General features: G+C 40.8%; 1 protein-coding gene across 5 annotated transcripts in view; it reads right to left on the bottom strand.

The window, feature by feature from the left end:
* The window catches only part of Asap1 (ArfGAP with SH3 domain, ankyrin repeat and PH domain 1), a 315,053-nt gene that overhangs the window by 116,385 nt on the left and 173,605 nt on the right, over positions 1–25,063 (bottom strand). For all 5 annotated transcript variants that reach the window (XM_055626359.1, XM_055626361.1, XM_055626360.1 and 2 more), the window contains one exon: positions 12,495–12,567. In XM_055626359.1, coding sequence (XP_055482334.1) covers positions 12,495–12,567 — 73 coding nt within the window. The remainder of the gene's footprint in view (positions 1–12,494; positions 12,568–25,063) is intronic.

Below are 25,063 nucleotides of genomic sequence, written 5' to 3'. Positions count from 1 at the left end.
ACCACTGGAATAGAGTTACATGTGTTTATCATCTCATGAGCCAGAGCTGAGGTATTCTGGAGGAAAGCCTGGGTATGCGCATGCCTATATGCCACCTACAGAGTCTAGCCCTGAAGTGCCATCACAGTTCCAGGCCTCAGCCTTCCTCATTCAAAGCCCACGTAAGCCTACCTTTCACTTAGTCCTCATAGCTTTACCCCATTTGAGATATGTCTAGTTTCCAGAGCTCAATCTGGCTGCAGGGAGTGCTTGATAAAATGCTATTGTGAGTAGTGAACAAATAATGTTCCTTCTCTCAAAAAAGGTACATCGCTCAGGTCCCAGGGACAGTAGCTGTGGTACTAAGGCTATATAAGCTGCTGTACACACCGGAATGCCGGAGAACTGGGGAAAGGACAGTCTCTTCTACTGCCCTATCCACACCTTATAGCATGACTGTACCTTGATAATCTTAATTGCTTATTTAAAAACAATCCACATGCAATTCTGGATATACAGAGATAAACACTGCAACTTCCCCTTCCAATCCCACCTCTTTCTGTGGCCAACACATACACAAACACAGGCACTTTCCTTCTATTCATCTCATTTTTAAAAAGCCAAGTGAGGTATCATGCATAAGACACCACGGCTTCCTCTCTTCCTCGTGAATAAAGACCAGGAAATTCAACATAAGTACATCTTAATAATTATGTCAACTGTGGCTATGTTTCACAAGCTGTGGTGCTAGTTACATAACAACTCTCTCTACTAAGAATCTTCCAAGTTGTTTGCAGCTTTCCCCACCAAAACCCAACACTGCAATAACAACTTCTAAACACAGGCTCCTACATGCTGCTGCTTTGTCTCTGGAAAGATACACAAACACAGGCTTGCAGGGGATGGGGATAAATGTACATTCCAGTCTTAGTAGTGTCCTGTGTCCTTCCAAAGAGGCTGGCTGCAGCAATCAACTCTAACAGCTATGCTACAGAATAAGGACCCTTTCTCTAGAAAATTACTGACACCTAGAAACACTGTCCTTCTTAATTGCTGCCTCACAGAAATGAAAAACAGAACCAGAGAAAGCCTGCTTGTCTGTATTTTTACTGTCTGTTATCTTTTCTTTCCGTTCCCTACTTAGCCTGGTTTTGAACTGCTTGTCTTTCTCACCAGTATGCAAGCAGACTGCCTTATACAGTAAGGAGCTATCTTCACAGTATGTGTTGCCAATTGTGTTGTATAACTTCTATTTTCATTCATAATTCCTCCCTGATGTAGACTATAAATCTAGAAGGTCTTGTGTCCACCATAGGGGCAAAAATTCAGTTTTCCCATCTTTTTGTCAGAGCTGGTCATAAAAAACAAAACAAAACAAAACAAAACAAAACAAAACAAAACAACCTGTCTGACCTATTCTAACAGGAGCAGGGGTTCTGTTCATAGCCTGCAGGGAAACACTCAGAAGCCAGAAGACTCTGTAGAGACAGATACCTCTGACCCCTCCCTTGATCTATTAGCTCTAGGCTACACACTTTTAGGCCAAAGACTTTTTAGCAAGGCTATCTGGGCTTCAATTATATGCCACCAAAGGACAGGGTCTGGAGCTCTTTCAGCTAGCTGAACAGCTGCAGGTTCCAGGAGGATGAGCAACAGGACAAAGTGGGAGCTCTGTATCCCTTCCTCCACACCGCAATACCCTCACATCTACATCTGGAGCCTTTGTAACATGGTTTACAAGAAGAAGGTAATCATGATTCTGGGAGGATTCAGAGGTTAAGCAAACTAACAATGCCCAAGAAAAGGGCTGTGGAAATGCCGACTCACAGATGGTCAGTCAGAAGCATGGACACCACTGGAGTCTTCTGGAATTCAGTCAGAACTCTGAGCCAGTCCTGGGAACTGAGCCCTTGTGTGGGAGTGTCAAGGAATGAGTTGGATTAGAAGTATCTGCTATGGAATGCCTTGCATTCTTACTTGTGGGACCTGTGGTGTAAGTATACAAGAAGAGAAACTCAGTGTATAATTTTTCTCTTACATGGTAAACATTTTCTGTTTGTTTTTATATTGTTTACACTATGCTTTGACATTCAGAAAAATTTAAATTCCATCTAGTTAAAGATAACAATTGTAATCTAAAAGATGACTGGGTTTCCTTCTTACACTCTATTCTTAAACTTCTACTCTTTCATACTTAAAAACAAAACAAAACAAAACAAAACAAAACAAAACAAAACAACACCCCTGAAGGGGAAGAAGGATGACTCAGAGAGCACTGCTCCTGTACAGGGCCTGACTTTAGTTTCCAACACCCATGTCAGGTGGCTCATAAACCTATAGCTCTACCTGCAAGGTAGCCTGATGCCTCTGACATCCATGGATACCCTCACAAAAACGCATACATGCATATACCTTTTTACATAAAAAAAATTATCTTTAAAGAACTCAAGCTGTTAATCAAAAGTAATATATCTTTGTGTAACCGACTTCCATGGAACTCACTCTGTAGACCAGGCTGGCCTCGAACTCAGAGACCTACCTGCCTCTGCCTCCTGAGTGCTGGGATTAAAGACAGGTACCTTTACAAAGCACAAGATAGAATCTGAAGTAATTCATTCTTGGAATACTGAGGACTAGGGACTTTATATACTGTAGGCAACCAATAAGCTAAAATCCCCAGCTCTCATTACTTAAAACATGTTCTTAAACAGTCTAATAATTTAATTTATTATCATTTTGATACTTAGTCTGCAATGAACTTATTTATATAGCATGAAAACTAGTAGTCACCTATATGAAAATACACTACTATTTAAAAGGGTTTGTACAAGTCACTCATTTGTGATCTAATTACCAAAACAAACAGGGCAAAACTTGGAGGCAGCTAAGCAAACACTCAATGATAAGTATGTGTCTAATAAGCAGGTGGCACATGCCTTTAATCCCAGCACTCAGGAGGCAAAGGCAGACAGATCTCTGAGTTTGATGCCAGCCTGGTCTACAGAGTTCTAGGACAATCAATGTTACAGAGAAAAAACTCTGGAAGGGAGAGAGGGAGAAAGGAAGGAAGGGAGGGAGAGAGGGAGGGAGGGAAGGAGGAGAGAAAGAAAGAAAGAAAGAAAACAAGCAAGCAAGTTAACAGGTATGGGCTAAAAACATTTGAGGCAGGAAATAAGGACACACCATATATGCGTACAAAGTATGCAGGGTTAAAAAGCTTGCAATTCTTATAAAGGAAAATATTCAATTGGAGCTTGCTTACTGTTTCTGGGGTTTAGTTCATTATCACTATGGTGGGAAATATGGCAGCACACAAGTAGACATGGAGAAGTAGTTTAGAGTTCTACACCTGGATCCTCAGGCAACAGAAAGAGAATAATGTTGACTTTGGCTTAGGCTGTAGAAATTTTAAAGCCTACCTTGAGTGATGACATACTTCCTCCAACAAGGCCACAACTCCTAATCCTTTTAATTCTTTCAAATAATACTGCTCCCTGGTAACAAAGCATTCAAATATCTAAGTCTATGGGGGAACATTCTTAGTCAAACCGCTACAGGCGGGATCAAGATCACCTATCTCTATGGAATGTACCACCATGAGCCTAGAACTAGATGTAAAATGTTCAAAGCCCTAACATCCACTCATTTCTGTCATCAGATTGGAGCTCAGGTCCTTTTTGCCACACCAACCCCAAAAGATCAGAGTAACATCCTGAGACTCCGAAGAGGCTTTATTAGAACTTTACTGTGGCCATGTTATTAGGGAATAAGAGTTCTTTTCCCTGGACACAGTGTTAATTGGAATGCAAGAGTTATTTAAGAGAAAGTCAGTTTGCTTTATTGAGCCTTAGTTTCAGCATGTGTGTAAAAGCATCACACACATAGGTCTGCTGAGATTAAAGTCAAAGTTCAAGAGGCAGAATATACTTTATATATGTATAAAGTATATATAAAATAAAGTATATATAAGATAGATAGATAGATAGATAGATAGATAGATAGATAGATAGATAGATATGCCTTCCTCCACGCCATTTGTGGTGATCCATTCCTTTAATTTCTCTAGGCCATTTTAAAACTTTGCTTGTCATGTTCCCACAAATCCTCAAGAAGTATCTGCCACAGACCATGCTATGAAACTTAGAAGCAGCATCAACACTTCTATTTCTACAGTCTCTTCAAATCTCTCATTTAGCAGAACCCCCAAAAGTAAACCTGCAGAGACTGGTACTCAGCCTTTAAGTAGTACTTCAACCTCACTCCCACAACTTCATCACTGAAGCCTCCTACTTCTCAGAAGAAATACACACACTCTGGTTTGCTTACGGCTCTATAGGTAATGATAATGCTTTGAAATCTGGTCTTAAATAACAGCTGGTAAGGAGACAACCGATTCTACTCCTATTTCAGCCTCTATAGTATGACTATTTAAAGGGGGCAAGGCTTCTCATCAATGTGTTTAAAACAGTGGCCTCATATTTTCTTTTTTTAATTTTTATTTTTATATTAATTACAGTTTATATACTTTGTATCCCAGCTGTAGCCCCCTTCCTCATTCCCTCCAATCCCACCCTCCCTCCCTTATCTCCTCCCTGCCCCTCTGTAAGTCCACTGATAGGGGAGGTCCTCTTCCCCTTCGATCTGACCCTAGTTTATCAGGTCTCATCAGGAGTGGCTGCATTGTCCTCCTCTGTGGACTAGCAAGGCTGTTTCTCCCTGGGGGGGGGGGTGTCAACGAGCCCACCACTGAGTTCATGTTAGAGACAGTCCCTGTTCCCCTTACTAGGGAAGCCCCTTGGATGCTAAGCTGCCATGGGCTACATCTGAGCAGGGGTTCTAGGTTATATCCATGCATGGTCCTTGGTTGGAGAAACAGTCTCAGAAAAGACTCCTGGGTCCAGATATATTTGGTCCTTGTGGAGCTCCTGTCCTCTCCAGATCTTACTAACTCCCCCTTCTTTCATATGATCCCCTGCACTCTGCCCAAGGTTTGGTTATGATTCTCAGCATTGGTTTTGAGACACTGCTAGGTAGAGTCTTTCAGAGGCCCTCTGTGGTAGGCTCCTGTCTTGTTTCTTGTTTTCTCCTACTTCTAATGTCCATCCCATTTGTCTTTCTAAGTGAGGGTTGATCATCTTACCCCAGGACCTCCTTCTTATTTAGATTCTTTAGGTGTACACATTTTAGTATGTTTATCCTATCTTATTTTCTATTGATCTAACTTTCATTAAAAACTCATATCAGGATGTAAAGGTAAACTAGGTTATGTTTGTGACCTTACACATATCTCCTTAATTATCCAATACTTTAGCTTCTTAATTTATAGATTATGTTCAAAAGACTTAGAAATGAACCAAATCTCTCTGCTTTTTTGTCTTGATAAATGAGATGATAAAGATAGGGCTCTCAAAATCTTTCCTAGTCACGACTGACTCCTTTTTACTTGATAAATTTTGATAACTTTTTATGTGACTCTAGGAACATAAATATATAATACAGGTACATAAGACAAAAGATTACTAATAATAAATAAAAATATCAAATATAATTATTTGGCCTATATATAATTTTATAATGGCAAAATGTACACAATGATGGCTGGCTGTGCCTTATATTTTACATGCAGAATGAAATCATGGCTACATATCTGATACTACAGATACAGAGCACTGACAACACTTTTTAGAGCTCATCAATAATTTAATTTTATATTTGTCAATGGTGAGACTTTTGTTTCCTATAAACACAAACACAAAATGGCAGAAGTATATTTAGGATCATATCAGAAATTGTCAGAAATTCTGTCCCAATATTCCAAGCAAAAATTTAATTAAACAATTCTTTAATGAAACTCATATCAGCAACTCAAATAGCAATTTATAAAATCAAACATTCTAACTGTACAATCCAAAGGCACACTCATTTGACATTTACACTAAGAGCAGTCACAGTAGGAAAGATATTCCGAGTCTTTTGTAGCTAAACCATTAGATTTGTATAAGAGCTGAAAACTGTGTACATACACTGAGACATACAGTGGCCTACATGTCTAAATGCTGGTGCATTTCAGGTAGCATTTGGTTGGCGCTGCATGGAATAGCAGCAGTGTCCTCACAAAGTGCTCATCTGTATGTTCAGAGCTTGGGCTGCAGTGAAGCCATGTAATGCAAAACAGGTGAGTATAGACAGGGACACCCCAGACTTCCCACATGCTTGATTTTGAATTAAATTTTGGTTACCGTGCATTAAAGAACATTTTACCACTGCCAAGTTTTTCACAACCCCAACAACAGGGTGTCTCAACCCAGTTTAGGAAGTCACACATAGGACCTGGGTCAAGCACACACTTCCCAGATGTGGCCTACTGCAGACTACTTTTGAACATACATCCCGTCAGTAAGACAAGGGAAAGCATACATTTCAGTGATGCTTATTTACTTAAATAACATGTGATCCTTTAAGGGGTTCAGTGTCTGTGTCTGTGAATGAGGCAGAATTTCAGCGAGTCCCAGGGAGAACACCACATGGAGAAGTCAAGCCCAAACCGGACTTTGAGTCTTTGCTACAGTTAAGAGTAACTTTCTGGAAAAATAGAATCACAAGTTCATAGAGATATAACCATTCTAAAGTGTGGTCAAGGAGCACCGTAGAGTGAGAGGCCAGGTACAGGAGAGCCTGGAATCTTGACCTGTATTTCCAGGGGGATCTGTTCAAGGCTGAAAGATTGTCTTTAAAGATAATCACATAGGGTCTGGAGGTAGTTCAGAGGTAAGAGAACTGGCTGCTCTTCAGATAACCCAGGTTCAGTTCCCACACCCATACGGCATCTCACAACCATCTACACCTCCGGTTTCAGGGGATCTGACATCCTCAACTAGCCTTCTCTGGTATACCATAAGCATGTGGTACACATATACATTCAGACAAAATACTTATAACATAATAATAATAAATGTAGTTATCATGTTAAATTTCCTAAACATAGAACTGATTCTGTAGTATTGTGATATTTTCCTTTCCAACCTTACTATTAAAATCTTAATCAATTTAATCTATTTATGCCCATTAAAAAGATGACAATTGAAATGAGCATTATGTGGCATGTAATCAAGCACTTGAATTAACTGCCAACTCTATTTACAACCGACTTTATACCATCTCTGAACATTTGAACAAAGTGTTTAAAAAAGCAGCTAAAATAAAGTTGCTTGTTTTCTACCCACTGACAAATCTAGTGTTTTACTTTTAAAACATAAGATTTCTTTGTGAGATCTATGAACCATTTCTTAAAATAAATTATATAACAAAATGAATATTTGGAGAACACCATATGCTAATTTTGCCTTAAAAGAGCACTAGATTGCTTTCCTAACACTACTTACTGACAACCCTAACAGAAAGGAAACAGGAGGAAAAGAAAACAGGAAGGCAATGAGAAACCAAGTGTTTTCTCTTCTGCACTGAAAACGCAGAGATGATTTCCACCAGCCTAGCTTTGCTTCTGAAGTTAAGACTTCCTTGCTCACAGTGGTCATCAAAGAACACACCACTTTTCCATTAAAATTAAAGGAATTAAAAATCCCATCTTTCAGACTAACAATGTTACATATTTCCAGGGGATACTATGTGCTGTGAGCAAGCTAACCTTTATTCCAAATATCCTGGCAAGCATTTCTAAGAAAATCACCAAACAATAATAAATAATAAAATAGACACTTCAGTGGTTAGAGATATGTCTCAGTTGGTAAGGTATCTGCCCGGCATGCCTGAAGTTAGATCCTCAGTACCGAATCAGGCAAGTGTGGTACTATATGTCTAATCCCAGCACTTACAAGGTGGAGGTAGGAGGATCGGAAGTTAAAGGACATCGTATACATATAACTATCATAACTACACAAAGAGATTGAGGTTATCCTAGGATACGTGAGGCTTTATATAAAAAAAAAATCAAAGAAAAATAAGATGAACATTTCACTTTGAGATCTAGTAATATAAATATCCTGGTCTTTACTCCAAGGGAAAAGGATAAACAAGTAAATTACGGTCACAACAGAGCCTGTTAAAAAGAATTACTGCACCTAATGTAGCTGGCAGAACAATCAATCCAGTCTACGCACTGATTGATTCTTCCATTTATAAATGTACAGTGTGTATCATTAAGCACCCTCTTCTGACTTAAAACATACACCCACATGCATGATCACAGGGGCAGCAAGGCACTAACCCTGACAGCAGGGTGGCAGTGCAAGCAAACTGGCTTGTGGGTAGCTTGCCCACATGGCTGTCAGTTTATGATGCTCCTGATGGGAAGTCTCCTTTACAGGGTTAGCTGAGTGGGTAGCTTCCCCAAACCAAACAATTTTAACAAGGCAACAAGGAAGGTGAGAACTAGCCCTCTGATGAACTAGCCTTTGAAATCACATTACCATTTCATTCAAAAAAATGGAATTTCTAAGTCTCAGCCACACTCAAGAAGGGGGAATTTTGCTCTACCTTTGTAAAGAAAAAAAAAAAAAAAAAAAAAAAAGTCAAAGAACTGTAACATTTTAAACCCTTTCTAGTGCCTAGGAAACTGTCAGTAATTTTAAACGAATTACCAAAAATAAAGGGGGAGTGAGAGGCAGGAGCTGCAAGGAATAAATGACAGTATGCTGCAGAGATTAATAAACTAAGGCTGTAAAACATAGACGCAACACAGGAAAATGGAGTGGCTTGGATAGCTCTCTCTTGGTCTAGCAAGACATTCGTAGGTTTTGAGTTTTCTGTGTTTTTAAGTGTCCTAATACACATCAGGGACAAGAGAGACAAATTCCCAAAGCAATTTCCAAAGTAAAGGATTTCCATGGAGATAATCTTGTTTGTTTTTTTTTTAAATAATTTTTACTATTCTAACACTGTTCAGTAATCAGTGCTGACAGATGCTTATGTGTAAAAATAATATATTTTATAAGCACGACCCTTCATAATTGTTGACTACTTTTCAAATCATTTTGGGAAGGTGGGTGATTGGTAATCTCCAATCAGAAATACAAAAAACGCTTCTTAAATCTTTAAGCATCATCGAGTGGGCTTTCTTTCACTTGAGCACTGAGAATATCATGAAAACACATTGGGAAAGAGACACTACGGTCAGGCCTTTGTGGCTTTTCAGGATGAGGCCAAAAGCATCTGGACAGGGGCAGTTTGGATTGAGCTTTAGGTACCATGAAAATATACACACCACTGTTTTCCTCACTTATATTTCTAAAAGAATACATATCACCTCTAAAGAATTCAGTGTCATGGTGCTGTCTGTGTATACTGACAAAAAGCCCACAGTATTATCTTGGTTTGTGAGCACAAAAACACCACTGGGTCAGCTCGTAAGGAGCCACAAATAATCTGAGTTTATCTAAACACTTCCAACCACAAGTACAATTTCTATGTGATCCCCATCATAGAACCACAAAGTCAACCCACAGGTCACACTGCCCACAATTTACATTTGAGTGATTCACTCACTAATATTCATGATAAGCAACTACTTACAGCTGTTTTCAGGCAGCTTTCCACTGAGGGACCTATCTAGCCAAGATACAAGAGATGCAATGAGCAATTCATTGTGCACTCATTAAGCCCTGTCACACAGCAGGTAAAGGATGATGAAACAGCATGTGTACGTAATGAGCAAAGCTGGGACCGCTAGGCTCTCATCTTACTCCTACATATGTTATTCTGGGTAAAGCTGGATCTCTAAGCTCCAGTTTCATCATCTGAGACATGGGCATGCAGGCATTTTACCTCACAGACTTGTTTGGCTCAGTCTAGATACAGCAGTGATGTCCAGTGGACACCATGTTTTCTGAGAGGCATTCCCTTGGCACCCTGTCACACTACAGCATATCCCCTGGATTTCTTTCTATGCCCTGTAAGGTTTCTCTTTATAGCACTTCCCAGTTCCTTAGTACAATCACTTTCTGGATTGATGTAAACCTCCACTTGACATAAAAGTAACCAAAACAGAGTCTCTCTGATGTGTCCTGTTTACCTAACAGTCAGAACAGTAGCATACAGTGCATACTCAATAAATACCTATTGAGCTGATAAGCATCCAAGCAAATGGGACAGAATACAAAGGTGAAGATGTCAGAGTTGCCCTTCCTCCACTCCCAGGCTGCTCCAGTGGTAACTTTCTATCTATGCTCATGTTACATCACTTTAACTGCCATGTTTATACCTACAGTTTGTCAAGCATCTACTATGTGGCAGACAGTGTTATAGTTTTCTTAATTTTGTCCATATAATGCCATATATATATATATCTCAAATACTTATCTTTGTATTTTAGAGTAAAAAATCTAAGACTCAGTGGAGTCAAAGATTGCACTTGAGCTTAAAGTGTGCCCAAGCCACACTATTCTTCCCTTTGTGAAAGCAGTGTATAGTATATACATGCTATTGTTCATTAATGGATCCCATTCATTTTGTTTTTCCTATCCCAATAAAGGCTCCTGAGCATCTTCTTATATATACATTTCAAGTATATTTTTTCACCTTACAGCATGAAAACTACGGTAGCATTTGAGAAGGTATTAGAGTAAGCCTAAACACATGATCACTACTCATGTGAAAAACAAAAACAAAACAACAAAACAAAACAGAGTCAGCTCCTCAAAAGCACCTCTGTGGCTTTTCTGGTTGTTTTCTCTGATCCCTCTCAAAGGGTTACTCCCTACAAAAGGCCCACCACATTTCAGGGGTTTATCAGAATGAAGTGAAAAAGACAAAAGTTGTAAATTAGGTTTCTCATTTTACTGAAAACTTAAACCAAGATATAGTCACTCCAGGCTGAGACACGATGATGGCTGATCTCCAGTGTCTTTGGTTGGGCATCAACTAAATGCCAGGTGGCTGGGAACACCTGTAAGGATTTTCTTGATTGGATCATATGAAGTAAGAACCACCATGAGTCTGGCCACACCTGATGGTGGCCACCCATGCTGAAGAATGTGGAAGTGGGTACTTCTGCTTTCTGTCTACTTTCCCTCCCTCTCACTGGCAAGAACATTTGCCCTGTTGCTAAGTGATTCCTTCACAGCTATGAGAATCTACTTCTTCCCATTCCAACATAAACTGAAGACAAGCAGAGACATCCACAGCCTCATAGACTGAACAACTACCAGATTCGTGACGTTTCCCTCAATAGCTATTGTTGAGCTAGCCAGACCACAAACTATAAGCCATTCTAATAAATCCCTCTTAATATTAATATATTTTCATTCATTCTAATAGTTTTGCTGCTTTAAAAAAACCCTGACCTATAAAGTGACTCTTTTAACACTTATCTGTGTTAAATAAATATCACATCACTTTCTTGAACACAGAGAAACTAGGTACTGGTATAAAACAGGACGAAAATATTACACAATGTCATCTGAGGTATGGGGAGGAGGCTTCAAAGAACAAGTTTCCCCTCAGACTATTGATTCTGAGTTCTGATGGTGGGTGAGCAGCCAGAGAAGGCTCTGGGGTCAGGTTTTGCTTTGTCCACACTCCTTTTGGCCCTATAATTGCATAACTCTAAAATTAAGAACACCCCCCCTCCATATACAGATGAGGAGAATGGGCTTGAGATAATTAAATAACTTAATCAGGATAGTTTTGTTCACTGTTCAACCTCAAAGCATGAGCTCTTTCCTTCACAGTCAGCCATCTTCCCCTTCCCAGTTTCCTGTGAGATTATAGACAGCCCATGTATTAGAGAAGCGGCCTCCTGTAAGTGAATTGGGGCTGCAAAAATGCTATCAAGGTGACTCAGAGACCTTGAAACATTCTCCCCAACCCTTTCCTGGGGAAGCTAGAGTCTACTACTTCTTGTGAGTACCCACTAATTTAATTAATTTGGATTAATTATCTTATTATAATTAAAATACCAGCATATTTATAGCATATAAATATTATTCATATAAATATATAATATGTTACATAACAATATATTAACAGTAACAATTAGTTATTATAAAACCAAATGTGGTCATAGAGTTCGAAAAAGTCACTGGATCAATATCAAACATCTAGTTACCTAAGTTCTCTGGCATCACTGGATAAAAGAAAAAAAAAAGGTAGTGCGCAGTCTGTGAAGGTATACATTTATCACTTTCCCTCCCTAAATCCCCCGCAGGGTCCATGGTCAGTATTTGTTTTTACACTCAAGAAGGAAGAGCCTACCCCATGCTTATCTGAAGTCACCGGATCACAGGCTGACCCATCACATAAAATAAGTATCTCCTATCATCTGTGACAACTATCAGCCTCCACTTTACTTATTTCTTAAAAAGACATAACATCAACATATACCATAGAAACAGTGACAGGCTTTGGGTGAGAGTAGAGACAGAAGGAAAAAAAAAGGAGAAAAGTTCAATTCTTTGGCCTACTTGGCTTTTTCATCTGTTCAGGTCTCTTGTGAATATCCTACATGTAACAGAGACAACTCTGAACATTATGAGTTATGGGAGAATTTGGTACATACTAACCTTGACCAGAATTATATATTGCTTTTACAGATTTCTTCACTTTCTGTAGGGCTGTCCTATCTTGGTCTAGAGCCTGAAAAAGAAAGAGGAGAGGGTGTTAGAAGTTTTTGGTACATTAAGAAAATAATTCACTCACAACTTCATGTCTTCTGCAGCGCACCAGAGTGGCAGCAAACTTACACATCACCAGCTATGCCTATATTGCAGACATGGATTTTCTGGGCAAACCTTGTGTAGGGTCACTACACAAGGCTCAGTGCTGTGTGAAACAGCCAATCTGGCAGCCTGTCAGTAATCATGCAAAGAAAATGTAGGGAGTCTTAAGAACTGCTTCCTTCTCTCTCACATGTTTATAGTCTATTAAAGGAGAAAAGCTAGTTTAAGACACAATACCCAGGGAACAAAACATAACACCTCGCGTAAATCACCTAGAGGAAAAAAAAAAAAATTAGTGAAGTACAATAAGCAAGAATGATCTTTTCATACTGCTTTTAATGTTGACAATTTCTTTAATTAAAAAAATTCCCGTCCATTAAAAGTAAAAACAAAGCTGATGATTTAACTTAAAGTCACTCTGCCCTGGCTTCCCACATGCTGAAATAATAGGTATACATTACAATAGGTATACCCAGCCACTGGCTGACGGTCCCTAACCTACGACAGCCTGAAAATCACCATGGACCTGACTCACAAATCCTCCTCAGGCCAGTGCCTCAGCCATCACATAGGGCAGTGTACTGCGCCCCAAAGATCAGGGCATGAGGTAAAACTGAAGTATTGTAATGGTCTAACATTTATACTTTTGAAAACAAGATAACCCACATTTAATAAATGCTTAGTACAGAGTTCATATGGATCATCCCACTTGATTCTCACAAAGAACTTGTGACATATGTCCATTTTATAGAAGAGAAAACAGAATTTTAGAAAGTTCAATCTGTCTGGGGTAACACAGCTGGAATTTGAAAAAAAGTCTTGACAACAGAACCTGACCTCCATCCTTGTCCAGTTCTGCATTCTAATCTGTAACAAGATAGGATGAAAAACTGCAAGTAATCACAGGGGGTGGGGACAAACCATTTTCAAGAGAGAGAAACCTGAGTAAGCCATTTAGGATGCTGAGTGTTAGTACTGATTGTCAACATAATGGGATTTAGAGTAACTAAGAGACAAACTGTGCATGTCTGTCAGGGTTTCCAGAGAGGCTTAAATGATGGAAGAACCACCTTGAAAGTGGGTAGCACCACCCCAAGGACTTGGGTCATGAACTGAATAAAAAGCAGAAGCAGCAGGAGCTCAGCACTCATGGTGCTCACTTCCTGGCTGCAGATATGAGGTGCCCAGCTGTGGGATGTTCTCACTACCACAATGGATTACACTGCCTCAAATGTTGCAAGCCAAACTCAACCCTTCCCCTTCCTTCAGTTGTTTTTGTCAAATATTTTGTCACAGCCAAAAAAAAAAAAAAAAGTAACCAGTATACTGCTAGTATAAGAAAAAGGAGAAACTACAAATGCAAGGTTAGTGAAGACTAGACAGGAGTGTGCCCTCTGATGAATGGTGCAAACGACACACAATTATCACTGTTCACTTTTATATATAGATTACTGATCCCCCCCCCCCCCCCAGAAAGAGAGCTCTGGGTGTGAGAGAAAGATTTGTCTATTTGTCCCACATTAAAAGGAGAAAATAGCCTATGTGTTTCCAAGCATGCTCCCCACCTGCTGTGGAAGTGTGTCTCTGTCTTTGTGGACCTCACCATAACTTCGAGAAAGGAGACAGTTCTCTAAGCTCAGCCAGCAGTTCAGCAACAGGGGCCTCCTCAGAGAGAGTAAGTTCACAGACTAGAATGCCTGTGTGTATTTGGAGTTGTCAACACCAATGGGCAGAGTACATGGAAGAGTTCAAAACACTGTAAGAGACACCATATAGTTTCTAGTGGGGGTACACTGAAGGGGGAGGCAATGTCTCAGAATCCATGTCAGATGCTTTCCCAATTCATCCACACACACAATGAACTCATCCGTAGAGTGCAAACCCATGTACTTTTAAAGGTTTTTAAGAGCATTTCATCTGTAAGGTACACCCACAGCCAAATAGGAATGACGCTTTTTTTTTTTTTTTAATCTTTCGTATTTGGCCAATGGCTAGAGGCAGCCAAGTAAAATGTATTTTTATGAGTCCCACACTGCAGAAAGCTAGAGGATGTTGTCTTTCAGTCAAACCAGGCCCTTCCAGAAATAACACCTCTAGATGTGCTAAAAGGTTTCATTCCCCCAAGTGCCAAACAACAGCAGTGACTCTCTGTGAACTGTCATACGTAAATCAGGGGAGGGCTGAAAGAAGTGTGGTGTGCACAGGGCAGACTCTGCAACTGTACAAACGTGTGACAAGATGTATGCCTGCATTTTTCAGCGTGCCTCTGAAACTAGCCACATCAAAGGGGCACGCCTGGAGGGGCAGGCCAGCAGGCAGCACTCCACAGCTTCTGCTTCAGTTCTCTCCTCCAGCTCCTGTCCTGATATCCTTTGGTGATGGACTGGTGTGGAAATTGGCCAGACAAATACTTCTCCCCACCCCCCACCCCCGCCTCAAGTTGCTCTCAGCCAAAGCAGTTTGTCAACTAAGGCATGTACTCTTGGAGGTTTGAGAAGAATTCAAGATGACCTAGGGAGCACATGAATCATGCCGGGGGGAAGGGGGGTAGATTTGTTCCTTCTATTGAGAGGATAAATGCAATAATCACAAATTAAATGAAAACCCAACAAGTCTTAAAAGTACCATTTCTAATAGCTAGAATTCATTCAACAAATACACATTAATAAGTGGAGATTTATGGGATAGGACACAGACCCCAAAGTGAGTAACATATAATCGGTCCATGTAAGGCAAACTTTGGAACAGCGAATTCAGTTCCAGGGGTTCCTGGATACAAATGAAGGGGAGAGTAAGAAAAAAGAAGCAGAGAACTAACACTCCAGTGTCTGCTGTGTGCTAGGCATTTCCCCATGTCACCTTCGCCTTTGGCTCTTGTTCATGGACAGCTACCCTTCTCTGTTCCTGCACTGAGGAGGAAGGGGAGATTGGGACGCAGGAACAAAAGACAAGCCAAGGCGGAAGCAGAGCAGACACAGGAGGAAGCACAGTCCCCACTTCGTCAGATGAGGTGAAGCCTGGGGGGCTGTGACTGAGCTTGTGTGCCAGCAACACACCTGGCAGGTAGGGAAGGTTCAGTCAGGAAGCAGCAGCCCAGACCTGCCTACTGAGGAGGAGACACACAGCAAGAGCAGCATCTGTGAGAAGAGGCAAAGATGCTATCATTTGTGAGTTTCAAGATTAGTAGGAGTCGAATGAGGCCGCTAAAAAAAGGGGAAATTATCAACCTAAAATAAAGGCTTATTTGCATAATGCATCGCAAAAATGGAAAGTTGATGCATCATACACAAATAAAGGCTTTAAGCTGTTTATCTCACTGTTGGAGACTATTAAAAGTACTTGGAAGATATTTAACGTTCTACAGATATTTAATGTTCTCTGTTGTGCTTACAGCAATGGTTGCTCAGAGTGGGTGGGATGTGGCCCATGGATAGATTTGTAGGTGGCACACTGTTATGTTCTGTGGGCCCCAAGTTGATGAGTTACTTCACACTTCAGCACTGTGGCAAAGTTTCAACGAACCACTTTCAGTGACAAGTTATAAGCTATACCAAAGAACTATCCCATCCCAGCAAATAACCACTATGCTAACAGTAACCTTCTATACCCAAAGCCAGGTTCAACAAAGAACAAAAACTGAAGTATGCTCCAATGTGTAGGCATCACTTATCCTACTGGACATATATTCTGAGGGGAAAGGCAACACTGACCCCAAGGAAGGTCATCAGATGCTAGCATCTAACACTACAGGTCCACAGAGCCTAACTGGCACCCCACAACATTAATGTTACTCTCCCATGTGCTGGCTTAGAATCCTAGTTTTTATTCCAACCACCAGCAAGAAATCCCTTCTTAACTAACATAAATAAAGCAACATGGTGGTGGTGGTGGGTGGGTAGTATATGTAAAACTATTTCCTGAGGGTTCATTATGGCTGCAATAGACCCAAGCCTCAGATGACCTTTCAAAGGTCAGTCACTTCCATGATGTAAGAATAATGAGATGATTTCATTTTCCCTGGTGAAAGCCAAGAACGTACTACCTTCAACCACTGAGGTTTCAAAGGAAGCCTCATATAAGTTCTACATGAAACAGATCAACGGAGACTGCATGGAGTGAAGAGCCTGCCTCTCTCCCTCCCTGACTTCCACTTCTACAGATGGGAATGTAGTCCATTGAGAACTACTGGAGCAGCAGGGGTCAGCCTGGCCAGTTGTCACAGTGAATGCTCTTTTCAACAAACCACACGGCCTTTTGTATAGACTGTGGAATCCACCAATTTGAAGAGAGAATATAAGACAACAGATCCACTTCTAAGCCCTTGAGGTTAGTCTTGCCACCAAATTCAGCCAGTTCATGAACTTTATGAAGAGAATCTGATCCTATGTCAGAGGGAAAGGCCAGGATTGAACTCTCAGGGAAGCTCACTCTGCACTGTGTGGCCGACCCTGTGGACACGCCCTCAGTGTTCTGGCAATCACTTAGCACCTGTGGATGGGGCCAGTCTTCTAAGCAGCAGAGCGTAATTATGGAACTGGGTACTACAGTGAAAAGAAATGTGATGCTGTGGCTGTGAACACAGGAAAACAAGGTCATGGAGACCTGAACACTTCCTGTCTGGCTACCACTTATCGGCTTGGTGACTGTAGTAAACTTAGGTCCCCAGGTACTAAAAGGTGTTGTTGCTGCTGTCTTCACACACCAGGTGAGGTTGCTTTCCCCTTCCCAAGGGCCTCAAATTCTTAGCTCAAACTGCCTTCTATGTCAGCTGGTTTTATGTCAACTTGACACAAACTAGAGTCATCAGAGAGGAAGGAGCCTCAGTTGAGGAAAAGCCTCCATGAGATCCAGCTGTAAGGCATTTTCTCAATTAGTGCTCAATGGCGGAGAGTCCAGGCCACTGTGGATGGTACCATCCCTAGGCTGGTGGTCCTGGGTTCTGTAAGAAAGGAGGCTGAGCAAGCTATGAGGAACAAGCCAGTAAGCAGCACTCTTCCATGGCCTTTGCATCAGCCCCTGCCTCCAGGTTCCAGCTCTGCTTGAGTTCCTGTTCTGACATCCTTCGATGATGGACTATGATGTGAAAGTGTAAGCCAAATAAACCCTTTCCTCCCCTACTTGTTTTTGGTCATGGTGTTTCACTGCAGCAACAGAAACCCTACCTTCCGTCTCCAGACTGACCATAAAAATGTCAGTCTGTATTATACACAATACCTTATTCAACCTTCACAGTAATGTATGAGAAGGTTTACACCACCTCTGCTTGTACAGACTTAAAGAAAACTAAAGCTCAGACTATATTGGATTATGCAGCCTGTGAAATACAAGGATTCTAAGCCAGGTGTCTTTAAAACTAAAGTGTAAGCAAGGCAATTACAGTAACTGTGAACCTTCTGACTTGCAGAAAGTCAACGAAGAAGGGAACTAGTGGAAGATAGGGGGGCGGGAGAGGAAAATGGCATGGTGAATATAATAAAAGCACATCACACACATGTATAGAAATGTCACGAGACCACTATCTGGCACATTAGTCAGAAATGGGGGAAGGGAGGAACAACAAAGGTTCAGTCATCCAGACAGTAGCAAGACAGTGTCAGAAACCCTTTCCTCTCTCCTTCTTTCCTATGAGGAAGCCTAAGAGATTCCCAAGCAACTCTCTAAGGCAGGGAAGGGTGAGGGCCACAGCCATATGAGGAGTCATCTAGTACTCACTGGGGTTACACTAGCTGGTTGGTCAGATTTGAGATGCCTATGAATCATGTAAGTTCATTGCTTACCTCTTGCCTCTTCAGAACCGAGCATTCTTCGGGTTTGACTAACAGAATCACAGCTTTGACGCTGGCCCCCACATTCATTAAAACTGATGCTGTCGGGTGTACTGAGCACTTGTCCACAAAAAAGTTGGTTTGCTAATACAAACCAACCACAATAGCATCAGAGATGCACGGGCTTCTGAAAAGCAACTGGTGTTTTAAAATATTGCTAACTTGCTGAAAGATATCAGGGAAGGACAGAAAAGAAATGAAATAGAATTAGTGTGTTCACCCTTGGAATCAGCAGAGTTAGAGATTACTTAGCAAAGAGAGAGAGAACATCTTAACATTGGCATTTCCCATCTAGTTTTGACTCACAGACAGGTCACTCAAGATTAGCCTGCACAGAGGAGTGTAAGGGCAGTGGGCGACACCTACAATAGGGATCCTCCACTTGTAAAGATCTGCTCCCCCAGAAGTCTAGCCTACTTTAGAAGTCCGGGTACCTGGTAAAGACTAGACTGTTCTCCGTCAAGATGTGGTGAGGCAGAAAGCAAGTGTGTGCCAACATTCTAAGGAGAGATATGTCTGTGATTAAGCCTCTGGGAAGCTGGGTGGTGGTGGTACATGCTTGTCATCCCAGAATTTAGGAGGTACAAGGAGGGCTGGGAGGTCAAAGTGCTCAGGTGGGAGCCAATCATATTTCCTCTTCTTGAGCTCTCTGTCACAAACAGGACAGAAAATGCTGTCACAGCCATCTCAGTAGCACTGCTTAAGCCCATTCTCTTGGGTCTTGCCTTACTGTTTGTCTCCCCCACTCTCCAGCTAGGGCCTTTAACAGACTCCTGATTGGTCCCATATTTATCCCACCATCACTGCACCCACGCACAGTGTTCCTAAAATGTAAATCTGATCATATCACTCTCTGACTTTAAAAATCAGGAATACTGAAGGAGAAACTCTACATAGCTATCATTATGTTGTGATTAGAATCGCTATCACAAGGTTGATTATCTAAAAACTTTAAGCCTGCTAACAATATCTTCTAATTCATATGCCATGCCTACTTTGCCCTCAGAATTCCAAAAGACCCAATGACATGTTTAACTTCCATAGAAAATAGGGGAGAAATAGCACATACTCATGGTAATTTCCTGTAGCCTTGCAAATTGTACATTTTAAAAAAAATTAGTAGAATATTGTGTTTCAAGAGCTCCTGTCTGGGGCCAAGAAGAAAACTGTAATCACAGCAATTACCTTGTGAACCTCTAATTTCTGTTGTAGCTGCAAAGTTTGGAGTAGAACACCCACCCACGAGTACCATGGCTCTTTCATCTAGAAGCAATCTCTGTTCCATTCTTGGTAAAATAATAATTATAGGTACAACAAGGTATTTAAAGAAAAAAAAAGTCATGAAAACACCATTTTCATACTATACAACAGTGAGATTCCTGAAGAAAGTAAAACCTTGACCAGAACTATGTTTGTATGTTAGGAGCTAGCATGGCAGAATAAGAGTTTATGCTGGAGAACAAACAGACAGTAAATTATGGAGCTGGTTAGCCTTTCAGCTCCTCCAAGCTCTATTATCCAACAGTACTCTAGTAAATATACTGTTTGGGTCTTGACTCAATGCTTGAAAACATGCTGTTATGGCTCATACTCACTGAGGCTTAGTCAAGATGGAGAGTAGGCACTGGGAAAGGGCTTACGTGACTGGTATCTAGAGCAAGATGCTTAGGGTCAAATCCAGCTGCACCACTTCCTAACCTACATATCTGGGCCTATCGAGATAAACCAGCTGTACCTCAGTTTCCCTATCTGCAAAACAGGAATTTTTATAGTAGGCAATCTTGAGTGGATTAAGTGGAAAAAAAAAAAGCCAAATAAATAAAGCGCCTTCAATGGTACTTAGAACAGAGCAAGTTCTCAGCAAATGTTACCTAGATTTGATGGAAGGTCATTTTGATTTATTTCCTCCAAGGTTCTTGAGGGGTGAATAGTTAGCAAGAATATTTTTTTATGTAGATGGCTGAGCTATTATATACAAAACCCTCCATTCAGACTACTCTTCCTTGAGACTGCTCATTTCCCTAGAACATTATATATATTATACACAATATAGTAGAGATACATATATGTATGTATCTACTACAGGGTGAGAAGAAGGTGACAACTTCAGCCTGTAATATTTATGTTATATAGAATCACAGAGAATATTCTTATGTGTACATCCATACTTGAAGATTGGAATCATGCTCAAACAGATTTGAAGACACACTATACAGTAGTTTGAAGACCACTACAAAACAAGTATTTTCTGAATATCATTCATACTCACAGCATGGTGGGACAGGCAGAGGAAGGGTTCGCAAGAACTGTGCCCAGAACTGCCTGCTGTGTATATACTACAGGAGTAGAAAGAAGACACCCTTGTCCAACATTTCAAAGGCATTACTGGGCTGGGAATGTAGCACAGTGCTAGAGTACTTGCTTACATGTGCAAGCCCTGAAGTTCAATTCTCAGCCCAGGAGGAAAAAAAAATAAGAAAAAAGACATTACAAGACATTAGTGGGCTTTTAAGCACTGGCAACTAATCTAATAATGCAGAATCCTGGGTTACATCAAATGGTATTGATATGATTTAAAAAATAAAGAGTCCTTTGCATTTGCTTTTCACTTTCAGTAATTCGTTGGTTTTCCCAACTTGCTAAAAATACCACCATCTTTCCCTTCTGAGGAAATCTCAGCCTAGAGAGATGAATTTACCCTTTCTAATTCCAAGCAGGCAGCAAACATCCTGTAACTCATCTCCTAAACCAAAACTGATTTTAAAAAGTAACTGCTCATAGGTATCTTAATAATCTTAAAATATTATGCTGCTAGAGCAAATGAACATAGTTATTTGGGGGTTTCAGATTAGCTGTTGAACGGTAGAGAGCATGCCTAGCATTCTCGGGGTGCTGGTATGGACCCCCAGCACTATACACACAAAACACCAGTATTTCTCCTACTTCCTACTGCAAAGCATTTATACACCTGTTTTCATAGTAAAAAGAAAAAAACAGACATGTTTGCTATATAAACAGAACACACTGCAAATTAAAGTTCTTTTAAAATATTGTTAAATTAGGTGCATTTAATCATTCTGTGTGTGCTGTTACAAGTGTGGAGATGAGAAAACAATTTGAGACAGACAGCTTTTCCCCTCCACCACGAGGGTCCTGGGGATTAGACTCAAGTCCTCAGGCTTAGCAGCAAGCTTCTGACCTCCCAGGTCATATTGCTGGTTCAAAAATAAGTTTCAATTAAACGTCAGCCATAGCCCCACAGCTCTAAAACATCTATTCTCCTTTTTGCTGACCTCCTATCTTGGTACATATACACAATTTCTATTTAAGTAACCAATGTCTTACATGCAGCTACACTCAGCTTTTTTCACTTACCAGTAGGTTGCAAATCACTATGTTTTTCTATCTGGGTGTTACCAACTGAGCAGGTGTGGATGGCCTTTCATCACTCTGAGTTGTCTTCTGATTCCTACACATTCCTGTTGAAAGCTAGTGTAATCTCCCATGTTTGTAAGGATTTTTATATTTACTGTCTAAAAGAAAACCTGCTTCTACTACTTAAGTTGTACACTTGTGTTTTACATCAATGGGCACCAATGGTATTTTTATTGCATTAGTAATTCATGATGTCCCTAAATTACAATAGGGATAAAAAGTCTTAAATAAATGTCACAAAGATCTAGCTAATCCTCTTGCAAATCACATTTCAGTGCAATTTAGGATGCTGGTTAACTCAAAGCACAGGCTTCTTAAAAGGATTCAAAGGCTAATGAGAAATGGGGGGATCCCGCCCAGCACAAGGCTGGTCCTCACCTGCCCCCTTAGAGTGCTCCCTGAGGATCAGCTCAGACAGAACACCTTACGAGGAGACTACTCACAGATGGGAGACCCTGTGATACAGGATTACTCCAGAAAGACAGAAGGAGGCTGTAGTCTTTGCTCAGAAGCGCTTAACACCAGTCAGCATTGGGTATTGTTTCCTTAAAGGCAGTACTGAAGCTCTCTATAAATCAAACCTTTGAAATCAAGCCCTGTTTCCCTAAAATGAATATTAGCACTTCAGAGACATTCCCGCTAGATGTCAGGTTTTGTGTTTGTATGGAATGAGCCCTTTTATCATGTGCACATTCTTAGGCCCTGCTGTATGAACAGACCTGCTGTATAACAGGATATTAACTGCCCGAGATGTGTATGTACATCCATACAGCACTTCACACCAAAACTTCCACCCCCACTCTCAATTAATTCACTGGACAAATACTAGGGTGGGGGCACAATATCTTAAAGCTAGGATTACAGGGGAGACCCATGACCTCAGAAGTCACTATGGGCCACTTGAATCCCACTTATTACTAGGTCTCTAGACACAAAATCTTTGGAAATATGAATGCTCTTTTATGGCATGACATATGAGACTCCAAAGAAAAAACGTAGTCACTCAGTAAAGTAGTCACTTCCAGAAAACATTTAATTTTAAGACAGGAAGATAAAGGGAATTCTGTTCTCTTAAAACATAGAAAACTTTCATTATGTAATACTTTGTAGAGTGAGTTATACTGTAAAGGGTGGGACAAACTTTCAGTTGTTTTTCTGCTAGGGGAATAAAATTAAAGGACTATCAACAGTATAAAAGTGGCTTCTCAAGTTAAAGGGTACTAAGGGAGTATCCTTTCTGCAAACCTCTAACTTCATGAAGATCATGCCAGCCACTTTACAAATATCCATGCTCAGGACACGGTAAAGGAGCATGTTTGGAGGACAGACTCAAGAGCTTAAGTGGCCTAGGAACTTTTCAGTGTTATCTACTTACTCTGGTGCCTCTTAGGACCATATCAAGTGACACTGCACAGAGATCCTCTAAGTTATTCCACATCTCAAGAGTGAGCCAGGAGTCCCCATGCAATCGATGAGGTGTGGACAGACATAGACAAGGTTTACGGTCTAGCCCCAGTAATTATATAAAGTTTGGCTAATAGTCACAAAGCTCTGCAAGAGGAGCAGTACTGTTACTGAAAAGTTCACCTCATACTTTTTGTTTGATAGTTGTGGTAAGGCATGAGGTAAAAAGGGGTTTGTTTGTTTTTTTTAATGTATTTAGAGTTCCCTTAATTTTGAAAACTACAACTACCTCCTTATTCCCAAGAGAGTTTGGTCTTAAGATCCTTAAGGATACTGAAGCCCCTTCTGAAAAATGGTGTATTATTTGCATATAACTTATGCTCATCTTCTAGTATATTTTAAATCATCTCCAAATCACCTATAATACCCCAAATAGAGTAAATGTTATGCAAATAGTTATTTGAACAGAGCATGGTGGCATAGGCCTGTTATCCCAACTGTTGAAGTAGCTGAGACAAGAGAATCTTCACTTAGAGGCCAGCTTGAGTAAGACTGTATCTCAACAAAACAAAACAAAAACAAAAACAGTGTGGAGATCAGGAACTGGGGGAAGGGGTGAGTGGTGACAGAGTCCACCCAGAATCCTGGGAATCAGACTCCAGAAACCAGACTTTTAAAGGGGCAGCTCTAACTTTATCATCCAGTGTAACAACCTTTAAATGACTGAAAGACCAGACCATCCCAGGCTAGCCTCAAGCACCAGTAACAATCAGGTTGGTGTAACTATAAGAAAATGTGGGAGATGTGGAGGGGCAAGGTCACCTTAGAAGACTTCCATAAAGAAGGGGGAAGCAGTCACCGCCCTAGCCTGGGATCCATTTTAAGACTTCACTAGTGTGCTAGGAGTCCCTAATGGATCAACACTGTGCACAGTGGATCAGGATCTTTTGAGGAGATGTAGGAGTCACTGATGCTTCACTTGTCACTCCCTACGGGCCTCAATAAGACTTACCTTGAAACTCCCCACAAAACAGGATATACACATTCTGTACAGATACAAGGCTCCCCCTCCTCCAGTCCAGATTTCAACTCACATTCATGGAAGCTGAGGGCACAGAGGGCCAACTGTATTCAATTAGATGTGTGTTTCCTCAAACCTGGACCAAGTAGCTTGGTAAATGAATAGGAAACTCAGCAGGCCTGTTAAAAGCTCCCTGCAACACTGTCTTCTGAAATAATCCTTTCAGCAGAGGATGGTAATGCACACCTACAATCTCAGTGCTTGAAGACTGAGGCAGGAGGATCATAAGTAAGGGGCCAGCCTGGACTAAATGATTTCTATGCCATTTTGGGCTACAAAATAAGAACTTGCCTCAATAAACCAAACAATTGTTTCTTCTCAATACAATGGGGAAAGGTCGCCTGGACTTGATTTGGATTCGGATTCTGTCAGTATCAGGCATGTGTTCTAGTCCCTTGGTGATTAAAAAAAAAAAAAATTTTTTTCCTTTGAGTTGAAGTTCTCTTGTAGCCCATGAAGCTTCCTGTGGAGCTGAAAATGGCAGAAGACTCCTGATCCTTCCTCCTTCCTCCACCTCCCAAATGTTCAGATTACAGGTGCCTACACCTGATGGGATTCAGGATCTCGATCCCATTTTTTAGCAGGGTGAAGGTGTAGGTGATCAATAAACCACAGCTATTAGTTCTTAGACTGTACCTCCAAATATGACTATCTTCTCACTGTTCTTT

The sequence above is a fragment of the Psammomys obesus genome, unplaced genomic scaffold (genome assembly GCF_907164565.1).
Source record: "Psammomys obesus unplaced genomic scaffold, mPsaObe1.curated_primary_1811, whole genome shotgun sequence".
Classification (NCBI taxonomy): Eukaryota; Metazoa; Chordata; class Mammalia; order Rodentia; family Muridae; genus Psammomys; species Psammomys obesus.
Note: the sequence above shows the minus strand (reverse complement) of the source record. Positions and strands in the feature narration are given on the sequence as shown.